General features: G+C 37.3%; 1 protein-coding gene across 1 annotated transcript in view; it reads right to left on the bottom strand.

Annotated features, from left to right (window-relative positions):
- Positions 1-2,998: 2,998 nt before the first annotated feature.
- CNGB3 (cyclic nucleotide gated channel subunit beta 3) overlaps positions 2,999-18,363 on the bottom strand; it is a 138,811-nt gene continuing 123,446 nt past the window's right edge. Inside the window, 8 exon segments of the mRNA XM_041413023.1 lie at positions 2,999-3,232; positions 4,355-4,535; positions 7,040-7,186; positions 11,687-11,805; positions 13,380-13,463; positions 14,478-14,575; positions 14,933-15,092; positions 16,982-17,123. Coding sequence (XP_041268957.1) covers positions 2,999-3,232; positions 4,355-4,535; positions 7,040-7,186; positions 11,687-11,805; positions 13,380-13,463; positions 14,478-14,575; positions 14,933-15,092; positions 16,982-17,123 — 1,165 coding nt within the window.

Here is an 18,363-nt window from a genome sequence, read left to right on the forward strand (position 1 = left end):
TGCTAAATGCTGCTTTTGTGATTCCTATGGTGAGTATGCCACGGATTTATAACAAGTATAAAAGGGAGAGGAAAAATGCCTTTCCATTTAGTGGTAATGACTGCAGTTTATTCTCCATAAAACATCTTAAACTGGCTTCTAGCAAGAAGATATTTGGAAGCTGGAGAGTTTTAGCTGTGACTGTTTCATGCTCTGTGCCACATTAGAGTTCTCCCCTGTATATTATTTCATACAGTTATTATCAAGTTTTCCAAAATTTTTTTCCGAGGAACAATCTCTACATTTTAGTTAGAGAGGCATAGAGAGATGATTACTTGTAGTTTTCAAATACATTATCCTACTCTACCCTTCAGTATCTTTACATTCAAGTGTATTCAAGTCTGAGGGACTCGATTAGGACACTAAGATACAGGAGACAGTGTTGCAGTGGAATGTGATACAACACAGAGACAACTGTGATACTGGAAACTGCATCTTCTAAGTGCACCAGAGTAATTCATTCTGCTTCTTCACTAGTTAAGAATCTGCAGGATAGAGTTAGTTCCTGAAAGAATTTATTACATCTTCATCTTGTAAGATGTAATAAACACCTTTCTCGTATCATTCTGTCTGGCGAAAACCATACAAATAGTTGCAACTTTGATTTGTGCAGCCTTCTTCTGCCTGCCAACCCTAAGAATGGAGGAATTGTGGGAGGAGGAAAATACTCCAACAATAGAAAAGTAGGACATCACAGAAAACCAGATGGATGTTATTTATGTGTGGCCACTGTTCTGCACTGATACTTCCCCTAGTTTGTTTTGGGTCTAAGGAACTCGAGCTGTGCATAACAGTAGTCTTGCAGACAGAACTGTCAAACTTTTCTGCAAACCTGGGCTGTTACAAGCTGTAGCAGAGCAGCAATTCGTGGGAAGCTCTGTCTCTGCAGTTCAGCCTTTACTTTGTAATTTATGTCAGTGTGTGATTGATGAAGTTAAATATGCCCACAGAGAGAACATTCAAAATTACCTGGTAGCATTTCTGTAGGCAGAAGGGAATCGGTTCTTTTCAATGAGAGTGGGCTTTACTCGTTCATACAAAAATGTTAAAATATGTGGAATATTTCCCCCCCCTTCCATAATGCTTTGACAATTCTCTCAAAAAAAAAAGGATGTGAAACTATGCATTGTAATTCATAGAGTATTATTATTCATAGACGGTCTCATTTGTGGAACAGTTCAGCAGTATTTCTAATCTTGAGATTTCATTGAGACAGTCCTGGATGTGCAATAGATGAATAATTCTTTATGAAACAATTTAAAATTTTCTCCCTCTGTTGTGATGTTGTTTTTTCTTACACATCAAATAACAAGTTGCATACAAATAAAGATGGTTCTCTCCACAAAGCAGTTGAACCTTCACCTCGCTGCTAATGCAGAAGAACTTTCTTTTGAAAGAGATTATGGTTTTGGTCTTGTGAGAGGATTGTGGAATATGCAACATATGGAATTCACTCATCCAGCTTTTCAGTGGGCAAACTTCCCACTGATTCTGTTAGGCTTCCAGTTTTGCCTGTGATTACAGAAGTTGAAAGGCTTTAAAGAACAGGCCTACGGAATGCATAGCTTGTAGGGTCATATATAGCCTGCAAAGTGAGTGTTTTAATTTGGCATGGTGCCTTGGTTGGCTGGTCAGCCAAGAAGCTGTGAAGCCTGCCTTTGCCACTTCTTGGCTTGGCCTCTGCATAATATTTTTAGTTTACAAAACTGTTCATCTAGTGGTATCTGAAAGGGGATTGGGAGAGAGAGGAGATGCTAACCTATAGAAGAAAATAATGTAGTTGGGAGTTTAGCTTAAAACACAGCTTCAAGCTTTTTTGTAATAGTGCATCTGAGATTGATGAGTTGATGCAGAAAGTTGGCAGTGTGGGAGCTCCTGCATGGGAGGCTGTATCCCCCAGCTGTGGCACTCATGAAGGATTTACTGTAGTTCACAAGTGTGATGTAGCTAAGACACAGAGACATAGGTTTCTCTTTGCACCATTTGTCTAAGTCTATGACGTAGATGAACAATTGGACCATTGGTTGCAACTTTGCAATGCAGAGCCAGAAAGCGTAAATCCTACTTTTTATAAAATAGCCTTTATTTTGAAGTAGCTGGTTTAGATACCACGGTTCTTCAGACAGCTGTATCAAGTGCTTACTTGATGAGATGTAACAGAGAGCATGCCCAACCCCTTAACAAGATCAAGCAAGTAAATCAGCAGCCCAAAATTATACTTCACTTCTGGAGGGTTAACTAAGTCTTTCCCAGAATCAAAGACAGCTGGAGCAGATGTTTATGCTTTCAAAGGGCTGGCAATAATTCTATAATCTGCTTTCCTATTGCAGATTTTGGGATTTATTTTTTGACAATGGTTTTGTTATGTTGCACTTTGTCCCAAGGTAAAACATCCCAACACATAGCACCTGCTGTCTGCTCTAAGCCACACTGGTCACAAACCCAGGTCACCAATTAGAAGTATAAGGGGAGGAGGGAGAAGGGTAGAGAGAAACATGAGGAACCTTAGCAACAGTAGGGCAGTAGCAAGGAAGAGGATAACTATGGGAAGGGAGAGGAGAAAAGAGAAAAGAATACACACAAAAGCTAAGAGCAAACTGAGCAACAGGAACAACAGGAAGAAAGCAAGGATAAAGAGGAGAGGGAAGAGGAGAAGTAGGAATAAGACAGAGTAAGAGAAAAGGGAGAGCATGAGTAAAACAAGAAACAAGTAAGTGGTGTGAAATACAATCTGAGCCGTAATTTCTAATACACCAAAAGTTCTCTCTTCAGTGTCAAGGTTAAGAATATAAATAATTTGTGCAGTTGTGCCAGGAGAGGATGGCAGGAAGACAAGGAGCTGGAGTAGATTTTTCTCATGCGTAGTCTCTACTTTTATATTCTATACCCAAAAGCGAAGTCCAGCCAGCCCTCTGAATATTGCAAGACAAATAGATGGGGCCACACCCCGAAGCACCGTCTATTTCTTTTCTTTCTCTTTAATTTCAACTTTAAGGATCTCTCCTTCTCCTGGCTTGGGGGATGGTGTCATACTAATGATCAGAGACTCCTTACTGGTTGCTCTCTGCATAACTGCAGGCTTAGCATCTGCCTGTGGCTTTTCCTTTTGAGCAGGGGGTGTGGAGGGGGCTGCGGGCACCACAGGTTTCTTCTCCTCTTCTTTTGGCTTGGTCTCTGTTACAGTTTGAGTTTCCTAGAAACAAGAAGTTTAATGTTTTTCCAATACTGCAGAAGAAATTCAGGAAGTAGTTCTATTCTGCACATGCCATGAAAAGGCATAGCATGACAACTGTATTAATGGTATGCAACACGTGTAAATTTCTGTTCAGATGCTGAAATTGGTTTGTAAATGAAAAGTGCAACTTCAGAATCAGAATATCAGTATAAAACCCAGGAAACACATGTGGATATTAATATCTGCTTCTTACTAATATAGGGGGATGAAACAGACCCGTTTTGGGGCACAGAACCCTTCCTTAGGTCTTGCCTTCCTTTATGTCCTTAAACTAGTGGAGAAAGAAAGAGTGTTACATAAACCTTGACATACTTCACACTGCCCCCATTCCTTGGCCAAGCCTATTTGCTAATAAGTTCACAAATACACACTAAAATGAGCAGTATTTCTGCTCCAATCATATTGTTATAGTCATTGGTGTGATCAAAGTGCAAAGTTCTTTATTTAACTTAAATATAACCACAGCTGTTTCAGCTATAAAGAAAAGAATTCTACCACCTTTGGGTAAATATGTAGAAGTGAGCAGGTTCTTATTAACATTAATATTTCTCAGAACAGAGTGTTATGTGGGAATTATTTTTCATCAGTTAAAACAAGTTTTCTCATAAGTGCAAGATATTAGAGATTTAATCAGTTTTAGCTGTGTGGGCCACACTTTATATTTTGTCTTCAGGATTTTTAACAATCAGAGATCTGACACTGAATTGGAAAGTTCACCATGTGCCCGAGTCAGCTGGATCAGATTACTGTGTTTGGGTATTCCTGTATTTACTGTTGTTTACATAAAATTAGATCAGGTGCCCTTAAGGCCTTTGTAAAATCCATTTATCCTTACTTTCTTAGAAGATTTTTTGTTTGCTTGCTTTTTTTCCTTGCTTTTGTTTTTTTCTGGTCTGCATAAAGTCCAGGTTCAGAAAGATTGAGCCAAATTTTAGAATTAATGTTTACAGAGATTAGGAAAAGTGGTTATATCTCAGCTACTGGGAGTTTTTGCTGTTGATTGCAGCTAGGCTAAATTTTCATCTACTCTGTTTGCCCAAGCCCTCTGAGTAGATTCTACTCTGTTTTCTGTGGCTTTACCTGAATTTCTTCTTGTTTCTTCAGCTGCAGCAGCTTAGCAAGGCCTTCTTTTCCTTTCCCTCCAAGCATTGCTTTAAACAATTTCGGAGTTTCCTGTTTCTGCCCAAAGAGACCGGCCAAGCCCCGTGGTTGTTGCACTGGTGGTCCCGGAGCAGGTTTCCCCTTCTGCTTCAGGAGCACCCTGGAGAAAAAAAGGGGATAAGAACACACAACAAGGCTGTGAAGCTGAGAGAAGTTCCTGCAAAGCTGAAATACCACAATTATACATGAAGATCTGATGGCTCTTACTTGGTTCCCAGGCCAAGTGACAGGAGCAAAATTGGAAACAGTAAAGGTTTTGCCCCAGGCTCTGGTAGAGATGGAGGAAACTGTTCAAATTTGGAGTTGCTTACCTATATCCTGGAGTATAAACAAGGGCTGGCTCAAAATTTAAGGTGTCACAAAATAGATCAAAGAGAAAGATAAGGAAAGAAGAGGTGTGGAGGGGGATGGCTGCCCCATCCTGAGGTGGCAGTCTCTTATCTGGCCTTCTGGATGCAAATTCAGAGAGCATTTGGTGCTCCACCAGGACTCCAGTTGGCACTTTTGGAGGAAATACTTTACCAAACTAACTTCCAGCATGGCTCATCTCTCATGGGTCAGGTTAGACAGTGGTACTTAATTTTGGTCCTCTTCAGTAGAAGACACCCTGATAATACAAACACTACTGCCAGCCTTGTGGCAGTAGATTTTCACACTGTTCTGTAGCTGTACTGATTTACAGCCATAATGACAAGAACTGAGAATGAATAATGAGGGTAAAGATTAGGTGAAAGATCTGAGATAGATGGGACCAGTAAAAAGCAGAGGGTTCCCATGCTTTCATTTTCTATTAGATTACTGTACAGGTTTCAAGGCCACTTTTCTATCCTTGCAAAAGCCCTGACTTAAGGCTCTTTATGAGTGAGAACTGTATTCTCAGACTGAAGTATAGTAAATCCCATAATACTATAATTTTCTCCAGCATCTTGTACTTTGGGAGTTTCAGAAGTGATGGGTTTACTTTTTTTTTTTTTTTTTAAATTTCATTGCCACAAATTAAACAAGGTATACTTTAGCAGCTTGCATGGCTTTATTATGCAAAAAAACATACAGGGGTTATTGGGCAGGTGGTGATAGAATAAATGTCTTTCTTGAATAAATCCTTTCAGTTTACTTCAAGGGACCCTTTAAGGGTGTCACATGACCAAAAAGAACTCAAATGTAAACCTTCCAGGGCAGAGCAACTGGTAACATTCTTCCAAAACAGAACATAACCACAATCTTTATGAGAACAGTGCACAAATTTCCTCTTTGTGCCTAGTTTTGACATAATTTTTGGATGCCTAGACTGGTAAGCAACATGGCCTCCTGCACAGGGCAGGTACTGCATATCTTTAAACAGAATATCTTGTTTTTAGTCTGATATCTAGAGAGGTCTTTGAGCTCAAATGGGAGTGCAGATGCAAAATGATTAAGCTCCACGGTTGAGAAAGGCTGTCTGGAGGACGCAGAATCTAATGGGTGGGCAGAATAATGCCTAGGGTGGGCAAGAAAGCAAAACAGGCAGCATGGGACAGAGAGACAAGCATAACAAGGTCATAGTCCTGTTTAGATAGAAGCTGGAGAAAAGTGAGGAATGATTGTTGCTGGGGATCATTGGTCCATGCATTTGTTCCTCTTTTCTATCTTTTAATGCTAGTTTTGAAAATTGAGCAGTCAGCCCATTCTGTGTCTGGTTTCCTTGTTCCTCAGGCGCATCATGATTCTCAAGATACTGTTGTTTGACTACCTGGGCTGTTACAATATGATGAATGCAGCCATTTGCTAGCACTTCTGAAAAACAAAATATCAATACTGTGCTATGTTTAGTCTTCTCTGGGGGAATTTCAAGTCTGTGACCAACCTTCCAACCTTTGACAGCAATTTGAGGCAACAGTAGAGACCAGCAGGGGTGCTGAAGTATACTAATAGTGGCAAACTATTTCAAATATTTGGATCTTTTACAAGGTAGTAAGGTACTCATTTTGTCATAATTTTATGACAAAATCTGACAATCCTTTGCCCTTTCAAAGCTGTGGAAATGGTGATCTTTGCAAGCTACAGCCAAAGGAAGGTGAAAAGCAATCTTGGTTTGAAATCCCCTTTTGGAATGCTTTTGAATAAAATGCACAGGTATCTAACCTGTATAACTCCATTTTGTCAGGCCTCACTTTAAATCCATTCCTAACTGCTGCTTAGGGTTTTGGAAATACGTACAAGTCTGTGGATGCATTGAAGCATATCTCTGTAGAATTAGTTGCAAGTGTTTCATTGCATCTTTGAAAACCTTTTCCTTAACCAATATTTGTCCTGCAGTTTCTTTCTTGATGATGTAAAAAGTCCTGATATGTATCCTTATCTCCTATTTTTTTTAATGTTATCTTAAATATAATGCATAAGGCAACTACATTCAGTATTTCGTTCTACTTACCACATTTCCATAAGCCTTGGGATTCCTTCCAAGACCATGCTTTCAACTAGAAACTACCAGGCAAATCTGACCCTTAACACCAAATGTGTTTACAACTGTCACTTTTCCAAGAAAGGAATGCAAATAGTCTAGGAGTCACAATTGTCCATCCTGCAGCTAAATGATATGATTTAAAAACCGTTGTTAGGACATACTTTGCTTTCTTCATGAGAAGTTTTTCTGAGTCAGGATAGTTCACCAAGATTTCATTGAGTGTTTTCTTGTCCAGAATGAAAAGGTTGGCAAAACCATGAGCCACCACGTTGGCAGTCCTTCGATTTCCTCCACCTGCAGCTAGTAGGCTGGAATGAAAATAAACACCATCAGTCACAGTGTTACTTGCCCTAGTGAGGAATCTTCCTGCCTGTGCTTCTCCAATGAAGTCATTGTAAAGCTCACTTTGGAGCTGGCTGTTCTATCCAGTGTTCTGTGAAGGCCCTGTGCAGATGGGATTAGAGATTCCATCTCAGGAAGGCAAACTGTGAGCGGTGGTCAGGCATATGTAGATGCTAAGGACTGTAAAAAGTTTTGCTAATAGAGATACCCACAGCTCAGACTACACTTGTTTTAGTTCTTATGTGAACTTGGCATTTTGTCAGTTTTATTGCTGAAAATTATTTGCATCAGTAGTAGAGCAGCATTATTTACAGTGAATGAATTATTCTCCCCCAAGGATTTTTTCCTGACTGAATAACTTCTGTGGGGCTCTTGTTTTTGGTTTTCTCACATATCTCATCTTATGTTTAAATGTTGGCAATGAATGATACAGTTTAGGAAGGTCTTTCAGGCTGACAGTTAGAAATGTGTCTGCCAGAAAAAGAAGGCTATTTTGTTTTGAACATAAGGCATTAGACCAGTTTAGCTAGCAGCAGTTGGCCGGAGGGAAGACATGTAAGAAAAATTAGATGTACAAATAAAAATAAATTGTTCATCCTGCACCAAGAAATTGAAGAGGCTCCACTTGTCAGCTCTGCTGGTAAGTAAGAGAATTTGCATTTTGTTCTTAGTACTAAAATTGCTCTATCACTTTATTCAAGATCTACCCCAGAGTTTGTCCTTTAAAGATTTCCCATTGAATTAATATTTTTAGAGAGCATTTAGTTTTATCTAAATTTAAAAGTAAGTAAAAAAAGATATTCTTAACCCCAGGAAACAGGAATTGATACTCATCTGAAGTAATAATAATGGATATATATTTGTTTTAATATTAAAGATATTTATAAAACATATTTCTAAGTATTGAATAATATAGGTAATATATTTAATAGTAGGAGACCTCTGTGACTGTGTGTGCAAGGCTAGTTTTGCATGCCTATAGAGTGTTTTTCTGCAACTCAAGACAGCATCAATACATAGACTGAAGCTGAAAATGCAGTTTATAATCTTCTTTTTAAACTATTTTCTATGATTCCTCAGAATAAAAAATAAATAGAATAAAACCCTGCGCAATATATAGAATAAATAATAAATAGAATAAAAAATAAATAGAACAAAACCCTGCGCAATATATAGAATAAATAATAAATAGAATAAAAAATAAATAGAACAAAACCCTGCACAATAGGAAAAGCTGCTAAAGAAAATTGCAAATACCTTTTGAGCTCTGATGAATCACTTCTCAACAAGTCATTGAACAATCATTTTTAGGCTTTTCTAACAGAAAGCTCATTTTATCAAGGTAGACGGGAACTAAAGAGATCAGCTTTTTCCTTATGGTGATGATGTGAGGTGAATTTTACAAGTGAGGCAGTCTCTGCTCAAACAGAACCATATTTGACTAAGGACAAAGTTATGGTACTTCAGCATTCAATCTGGTTTGGTTAGTCTGTGAAGAGTTACATGACCACATTTTTTAAAATGGGTACATTTGCCTTGCAAGGGTTCTTGGTAATGCAATATCTATATTCATCACAAAATTTGCGTTTTTTACCTAACATTTTTTACTCCAGTTTTGAGTGTCAAATGCTCTAATAATAGTAGTAGTTGATAACATTAGAATTCTTATGCTAGTAAATGAAATTTCAAGCTATAAGGTTGTCAAAGTGATGACTCAGCTTATTTATTGTTTTTAAAGCTGATCGCTGTGGGAAGCTGCCGTTACTAGAAATTGGAGAATGGCTTGTGTTATCAGCTGAACGTGCAGGGTTGTGGTGGCTCAGCTGGACACCTGTGTGCATATGAGGACAGCTGGTAAGTCAGGAAAGGGAAATAGGTCTGGACCTTGCTTCTGATAATGATGTCAAACTCCAAAGGGCAGAGCCCATCAAAAACAGCAGCTACTACTTTTTGAGGGAAATCCTGGACCAAAGTACTGGAAAACATCTTTCACAAAACTGAATAGTGCCTGTAGTTTGGGTTTTTTATATGAAGTTTAAAATTACTAAACAAATGAAAGCTGATGCTGAGATCAAACATTTAGAGATCTTCCTGTCAAAATTTACATAAAACGGAGAAATGTTTTAGTTTTTCCAGAAATAACATTTTCTGATAGGAAATAGTTCTAGTGAAATACCAGTAAATGGATGAATGAGAACATCTGGCTTCAAGTGTAACTGTCTCTGGGCTAGTGAATTGTTGTTATAACGGGATTTCTCTTGTTCTGAATTGTCTTTGCTGATGGGCTCTCATTAAGACAACAATCTGTTTGCTTCTGATCCTGAAATTATTTTACTTCCCCAAACTGATATCTGTACAGGAAAGTAGCAATGAGGGTAAAATGTTAATTGGAGCTCATATTACTTCATCCCTTCCTGTAATAATTTTTAAGGATGAAATTGGCAAGGGATATGTTTGATTGTTACTTTTGCATTGGATTTCTAGTATAATTCAGGGAAGTTTTTGGAGATAAACTCTTTTTATTCCTTTGCTCCTGGAGACTTTTAAGCATCATTGACGTGCATTTTGAACAGAGTGAGCTTAAATAGCAAGCATCTTATAAATCATGTACCTAAACCACTCAGAAGGAAGCTGACTTATTTCTCCAAACAAATCTTGAATTGGAAATCAGAAGAAAATCAGCCTGATATCAGGTTATAACCATTATAAAGTGAGAGAAAAACTTGGATGTCCTAGAAAAAGTAGTACATAATCCATTAAAGAATATTCTTTTCCATTTGCCTGTGGTATTCTCTATTCAGAAGACCTTGAAAAAATTTATATTGAAAGGCACAATACAAATTCATTATTTTCTAGCACCTTGCCACTAGGAAGAGCATATCTTTACTGGTAAACTTAGTGCATCGTGTCTGCCAGTTGCTGTGTTTTTTTCTCCTTGATTTTATCCACTGCCTGATATTTTATATGCAAATTACACGTGTCTGAGTGGGTTTGCTGCTGCAGTAGGTCAGTGATGAATAAAACAAGACTAGAATTGTAGTGTTATAGCATTGCTCAGGGTTCTGCTGGCCATATTGGCAATTATGTAAAGAGTAACACGGACTGGGAAATGAATCTTTAAAGGTCGTTGTGTGGTTCTCACATGGAAACAAGTGCTCACCTGTGTTAGATCAAAAGTGTAAAAATCCCTTCTTTGTTTTGAAACCAACAGTTATCATTTCTCAGTTTAAAATACAAAGTTCTCCCTTCAAATACCAGGCTAATAAATAATTGAAAACCACGTGTGTGTTACATATGGGGGCTGCTTTTGCTTTTTCTTCTGTCTTTTCATTATTCAGCCCTTACTGATGAGTTCCTTCTTAGTCTTTCTGCATAACTTACAATACAGCCTTTTGTTCGGAGCTTTCACTCAGGTAATTATGTTGTCACACAGAGAAATACCTTCCAAATAACCTTCTCCAAGAACTGATATAATTTCACTTTCCCACTTAATGAACAAGTTCTGTAACTGAGCTATATCAGGTGTTTTCCACTTGAGGTCTAAGCAAATTCTGTATGCACATCCCTGGATAAACAGGAATGTTTCCCCTACTACAAAGGCAGACACAACTAGAGGACAAATGTAAACTTGGTACAGAGCTGATTATTGCTTTTCAAAAGCCAGATTAAAACTACCAGCAACAGCATTAGCAATAACAGGAAGGCAGCTGGAAGAAACCAAGGATCCAGTTTATCACATGCAGCAGCACATTTAGTTTATTACTTTTCCTTGGGCCAACCTCAGCAGAGGAATGCAGTGCCTAAAAACTAGCACTTGATTGGCTAACTGGGGTACTTAGCACACAAAAGTTAATGGATTTTGCATAGAAAGTACATGCACAATATAAATACCATTTGTAGCCACCAGCAAAACAATTCTCATCCAGATAAATCCAGACAAAAAAATCTGGTCTATCCACCTTTTTCTTGTCTTGTATGCTTTTAAATGAATACTTTTTCAAATTGGGTTGTCTGTTTTTCAGCAATTTAATCATCTCTTAAATGAACTATTTTTAATTGCTATTTTAGATTTTTGTATCTATTTTGTTGGAGATTAATTTTCATCTTTGCCATCTGCCATTTAAGGGCACCTAGTCTTATTATACAGACAATAAAATGCATTTAGTCCTCCTGTATTGCAGACAGCATAACAGGAGATGTGTTAAATCTTTAAAATGCTAAAGAAGAAATTTGTCTCGATATCCCTGGGTGCATTGATCAAAACACTGGTCTCAGATCTTACCCTATTAATCACTGATACTTCACTTAGATTTTCCTTCACTTACATGCATGTCCTTGCTCAGTGTCCTCTTTGTTCATCCTACCCACTTTCTAGCCTCCCCACTGTCACACCACAGAGAAGTTAAACAACCACTGATTATTTGACAAGTTCTAAAAGAAATTACTAAAAACTGTGATAGACCTACCTGATCTCCCCAAATACAGCTCCTGCTCTTAGTGTAACCAGGACTTTGGTACCATCAGGGCCTCCAAGGACTTGAACTTCACCCTGTTTGATGATGTACATCTCTCTGCCAATCTCTCCCTGGACATACAAACACATAAAGAGCCCATGTTTTAGCAATGGTTTTTGTTATTAGAATAATATTACAGGTTCTTCTTTAAATATCTTTCTACTCTCCCATGAGCAGAGGGTGTACCACTATTATGAGGCAAAGCGGCAATTTAGTTTTAAAAGTGAAAAAGCAGCAGCAACAGAACCAGGACTGAAAATGAAAGGAGTTGCACTTTCTACCTCTTCACTTAGTGCTCTAAGCTTGCATGCAGCATCTCCTTGGTGAAGTAGGGTGAGACCAACATACATTCAGGGGGAAGGTGGTTCCAACATTCCCTACTACATGTTGCAGCATTAATAAGATTGCTATGGTTGTTGGTCACATAGTAGACTTCTACAAGTGAGAGGCCTTTTAGCTGTGAATCAGGCTGTAATAAGTTGATAGTTCAATTTCTCGTGGCCTGTCTTTGTTAAGAACTGTTTGCATTGGACTGCAGTGTCAAGACTTTGAATCTGTTGCTGTTCTTTATTCCCTCTGTTGTGACAGAGTCCCAGCTGTAGTCTAAGATCCTTTCATGCTGTGTATTGTGTAAACAAACACACCAAACTACTCTTCCACCCTTCTTAGCCAACAACAATTCTGGGATTGGTCTTTGAAGGGACACAACTTGATCCTTCAGTGTATTCACAAATGTTTAACTTCTGCACAGTGGAGCTAGCCCAGCACTCTGGAGGAGGATTGTATGCTTAACTCTTGAAAGGAGCAGGACCTTAGTAAGGATGTTGGACCAGAACTGCTACAGACAAGTTAAGGGGTTCTGGTGGTCTCTTGTGTAGGTGGTGGGACCTGTGGGTCACTTGCCAGAGCAGTAGTAGTGCAGATTGCGGTTCATCCCCCCAAGCTTTGATTGCATCTGATATTGCCCTGTGTTTATGTGCCTTCTGGAAAGAGACGTGGGCTCTCTGGTCAGAAGCTGAGCTATTTACCTGTGAAATATCTGCCTGGCCAGGTTTAAGCCAAAAAGCTGAGACAAGATAAACATCTCTGATAAGATGTTCTGATAAGAGACAGTGTGACAGCATTCAGCTGGAAACCTGGAGGTGGCTCACAGCTGTGAGTGAAGGCAAAGCAGATCCTGCTGGAAGGAGCTTTATGGGAGCAGTGTATTTTCTACATTCTTAGATAATTCTACTTAAGTGTGTCTGAGTACACAAATGAAACACAAAGCGTCATAGACTGAGAACTGTAGGCTTGGTTTATATGTACAGAAGTATAGAAACATTATATTTCATCCATTTTAAATATTAAAATTTCTTGAGGTATCGTTAGATAAGCCATATTTACATTAAATACTTTCCCATATTACTATAATTTCATGGTTGGTAATGTAAGTAATAAAATTCATATTGTCTTGTTCTTGATTGAAATTTGAGAGCATATTTGTTGTTATTACACAGAGTAGCTTAATTAATTTTATGCTTTCTAATTCAGTCAGGATTAAGTTTATTTAAAAGGACATTGTTGACCGATATCTGAACTCTTTTTCTAAAACACTCTTTTTCTAATAATATAATTCTTATTTGAATAAAACAAGAATTCTCACCTTTTTGCAGACAAAGTCACCAGGTAAATATACAATGGATTTCAATCTCAGCAGCATGTCATATATCATCTGGGTATCACAGCCCTGTTAAAATAGAGTTGATCACTCTGCTAATTCAGTATTAAAAGTGATTATTAGTGCCTCAAAAGCCAATACAGGAATAATCCAGGGATTCCATAATTGGAATGCAAACTCAAAACATCATAAAAATCAGCTACTAGAGCTGAGAATAGACTGAAAGAGTTGTTATTTCAAATACTTATGAAGTTCTCTATGGGTTGAACATATTTTCATTTTTTTTTAAAGTGAGTTTCTTTACATCTAGATTTTCTGAGGAAGCTCAGTTAGTGTTGTGTTCAGAGCATTATGTGTCTTTTATGAGGATTTTATGGGATTTTTTTTTAAACTGATCCAGGGAAAACAACAGATCCTGTCAAATGCTCATATAGATCTATGAACTCTATGTCTTCAGCAGATGTAGAAAAAATGTACAGCCATGTAATTTTTATACAGGTATATAATGTAATTTCTTACAAATATCCTAACAACAAAATTTTCTGTGTGTACTTCTAAAAACTCAGGGTCTCCTTGCTTTTGTCCCAGAAATCCAATTTTAAGCGCACCTTCAAATTGTGGCTCTGGAAAACTACCGTGGTAAGTAAAGAGAAAACTCTTTTACACAAAAACTGACTGTGATGCAGCTTTCTCTATACCAGTGTTAGAACTCTGCCAGAACACAGAGCATGGGTGATCTCTTAGGCAGACCTCGGTGGCCACAGCAAGGTGGACTGTGTCAAAAATTAGATTATTCTCTGACTGTTGAGATAGTTATACTCTGAACTCACTCGGATGTCATCATAACAGGACTTTGTTCTAATCTCATTTGTTTCTTTCAAGATCACTGCCTCAACACAAAAGAAATCCAAAAGCAGGCACTTGTGTTTGTTCTGACATCTCCATTCACTGAGACATTTCTTTGGCTTATTTTGCTTTGCATACTAACAAATATGTTAAACACTTGAGTGTTGCAAGATGTACAAAACAAGGTTTCTATATGGAATATCACATATTTCTGCATTCTTCTGTAAAACTACTTGCTTTGAATAAATCCACTTTGTTGACAATGGCAAAATTCACATCAATTGCAACAGCTAAATGCATTTTGGTTGGCATCTGCTCCAGTAATTCTGATTCATCTGAAAAAAAAAAAGACAAATTAAGGAATGTCCACAAAAAAAGAGCAAAAATAACTTAATGGAGATATTATAACACTTATGAGTTCAAGTGAGGAAGCAGCTAATATGCTTTTACTAAGATGCTTAATAAATCTTATCTAAAATTACTACCAAAACATTGTATTAATGAATAGGGTTTGTGGAGTAGTAAGAGTCATTGTTTTGTAGTTTCTTTCTTTTCCAAAGTAAGTCGAGCAGCCTCCTCTCACTTCCCACATGCAATTCAGAAAAGGAGAAATGTGAATTTCACTCTGTATCTGTATCTGTACAACCACTCTCACTGAGACATGCTAAGTAACTGGAATTGGCAATCCTCACCCAGCATTCCTTGAGAGTCCCATGTGTATTCATACCAGGTTCTAACACGATTCTGCACCAATTTTGGAATAGAATAGGTGTTCATGTAGGAGACAGTGTTGTCCACACAGGAACGAAAATAGTTCTGCCCTGCTGTTGCTGCTCCAATTACGTCTCTCATCTGCAAATATCAATTGTTTTTACCACACATTTCAGAAAAATAGTCTTGATTTTATCTTGTCAGCAACTTATGAAATAATATTACACTTTTTTTGAAAAAAATTATACATTCGGCTGTATGTTTTGAATAGGTGCTTCATCCCCCTTTTCAAAAACATTACAGATTTAATCTGATTGTAACATGATTTCAGAGGAATTGTTTCTGGGTTTTAGCTTATTCTTCTGTCTTGTATTTCTGGACATGGATGAAAATTATAGATAATACTTTTCTTAAAAATCCATAGTAAAGCTACTCTGTATTTGGCATGCAATGCAAGTCAGAAGCAAAGCAAACTGGGCTGAATTTCTGTAACAGCATCATCTGACACCACTAGAACTAAGATTGTGCCACTGTTTAAATAGTTAAGAGATCAGTCCTGAGCTCTGAGAACTGAAAGGTGACCTTAAAGTTTTTAGCGCAGGAACATCATTTAACATTTCAACTCAAATGTGATTCAGTTTTTAAAAAGTGGTTGAGTTAATGTTTATAGATATTTCTTCTTCAAAAGAATAAGTATTCAGATGTCATTTTAGTGGAATGGCTCATGTGGCAGCTGCCAAGGATTAATGTGCCATGGGTTGAATTTTGCTCTTTATTACAGAGGTGCAATTGATTGCAATGGGAATAACAATTTTTAGGCAAGTGTGCTAAAGCAGGAATAATAATAATTTTAAGGGTTCTTTCTAAACAGGAATTATAACAAACGAACTGCAATGAAGCAGTTTGTGTGCTAAGGTTTAAAGTTTGAGACTACAAATAACTACACTGGTTGCGAAAAGTAATCTGCAGAATCTTCTTGGGGAAATGAGGCTGTCATTAATAGTTACAACAATTTAGGGAAAAATTATAAATATGCAAACTCTGAAGTTTAATTCTATATACTTGAATTAAATAGTTTTCCAGAAGAAATATTTTATATAGAGGTATTGTTTTATTTTTGGTAATTCTGGTTTATGGAGGAATTTAAAATCGTATAAGGAAGAATCTCTTCAGTGACAGTTACCCCCACTTGCAGTTCCAAAGAGCAAGACACATATGCAATCTCTAGCTGCTTGACTGAACTTTTCAAATACTGTATTCAAAATAAGAATTAAATTTCAGTTTTAATTTAGTTTCCTTTTTTTTTTTTTTAATAATTAATTTCATAAGCATGGACAAATCAAAAAGTCTGGAATGATTTCTACAGAAATTGCTAAGGCACGGCCTCACTCAGAAAACTCAGCATTTATTTTTTTGTAGGCAATGTGTTTTAAAACCTATGATCTAAAGCCCAAATTTAATAGTTACAAACCAGAAATATTTCTATCATGTTCATTTGGAAATATAACTGATTTGCTGTGCTATGGGCTTTTTTATTTCCCTCCTGCCAAATGGGAACCAAGAGAAATAGAAGCGAGTTAATTTTCAGATTGACAGACACATTGTAATTTGTGGAAGAGATCAGAGTTCTAGTTTGACAAAAATCATGAGATTTCCATTAACAAAATCCTATCAGTAGTAGTATTGAGCATGACCTATTCAACAATCACAATTTTTATTTCAGATTTAACAGTATAATGTGAATGTCAAGGATTTGTCTCCTTGGCTGTGAGTAAGGGGGGAAAAAAAAGGAATTATACATAGTTTCAAAGGTCATCTGTGTCCTGCAGAGTCTTAGCTTTTAATCAGCTTGTATGCAAAACAGCTGCAAAACAGGGAACTGATTAAACACCTGTATTTATCAGAAAAATAAGTATATGTGATGTTAAAATAGAGGATGGAAACTAAACTTTTTCTCAGAACTGAAATCCATTCAACTGAATATATTATCACTACATTACAGTAATTTGAATCTTGTTATTTTTATGTACCTGACCAATTAAACTGGAGAAGACAAAGACACCCATGAAATAATTCAGCAGTTGAAAGATTATCTCAAACAGCGTTTGTGGTTCTGCAAGGCCACCGATGGTGATTAAACTACGAACTGCCCAGTAGTAACACCTCAGGTACCTGTGGATACAAACAGCACTTTTGTTAGACTGTAGCTACTTATATGTTTGAAGTTAAATATATGCCTACCTGAGCTGGGCCTTTCAGTGATGCTTTTCAGTCCAAAATACTTTCAACATTTTATAAATGTTGAAAGTATTGCTGTGAATTTATAAATGTTGTGAATTTATAAGTTATACAATTACATAGGTCAGGTTGAGTTGACTATCGTCACGCACAGCAAAATAAGAATGTATGGGACATGCAACTATAATTTACTGTTTTCTACTTATTCTAGGCAGCATTAAAGAAGACTTGTGTACAAAAGTGCCAAGATGGACATTACAGGGTTAGAATGCTACTAGTGAAGGTGGTCAAAAGCAGTGTAAAAGCGTTGGAGACTTCCCAGAGTCTCTCTGTAGCAGCATAATGATGCTCAGACACCTGGAGGTCCCCTTCATGGCTTTAGTGTGATGACACCAGTGCAAAGCCTTATGGTGGGAATGACAAATGCAATATTGTTCTTCTTGTGTCCATTTTTACTCCTTTTACTGTGCTGGTCTTCCTCCCACTCTGCTTCTAAGCACCCTTCATTGGCTCTGCCTCCTGGGTTATGTCAAAAAAGTTACATATTTCCACAAGCTGTGTGTTAATTCACCTTCTCCAAACCACTTATTCAGCACTGAAAGGTTGACTTCTCTGTTCATATCTCTTAGCTGCTGATCTCCACATCTCCTTCTGTCACCTTAACAAAATCTTTCTTGCCTTTTTCACTACAGAGCCTTTTGCCTTCAAGTTGTGTACTTTGCCTTCAAGTTTCTACTACAAGTTTATGAAAGCAGCAAAGGAGCTGGACAGAATGCTTTAAAAAAGTGCCTTGGCATCTCTAAAATTCTGGTTTAAATCACTTTCTAGAACATGGTGCCACAAGCAATGCAACACTGCAGTGAGGAATAACTAGTTCAAATCGTTGTTGTGAGAATGCTATAATTTCTTTATTTTCTGAGTAAACAAGTAATTGGTTTAGATATATTTTTAAAATCCTGCTATTAATTAGAATGTGACTCCCCAAGTTTCTATACAATCAGACTTCATCTTTGCTGATGATTAGGAATGGAACTTCATTTTCCTTAATTATAAAGTGGTATTTTCTATTACTTTAGCTGTGACTACTGCTTGTGAAGCAATGATGATTCCTTATGTGTGTTGAATTTTATTGCATTTTAAATAATAATTTTAAAAAACCCCAAACACCCCTCCC

This window comes from Onychostruthus taczanowskii, unplaced genomic scaffold (genome assembly GCF_017590055.1).
Source record: "Onychostruthus taczanowskii isolate IOZ18803 unplaced genomic scaffold, ASM1759005v1 scaffold4, whole genome shotgun sequence".
Classification (NCBI taxonomy): domain Eukaryota; kingdom Metazoa; phylum Chordata; class Aves; order Passeriformes; family Passeridae; genus Onychostruthus; species Onychostruthus taczanowskii.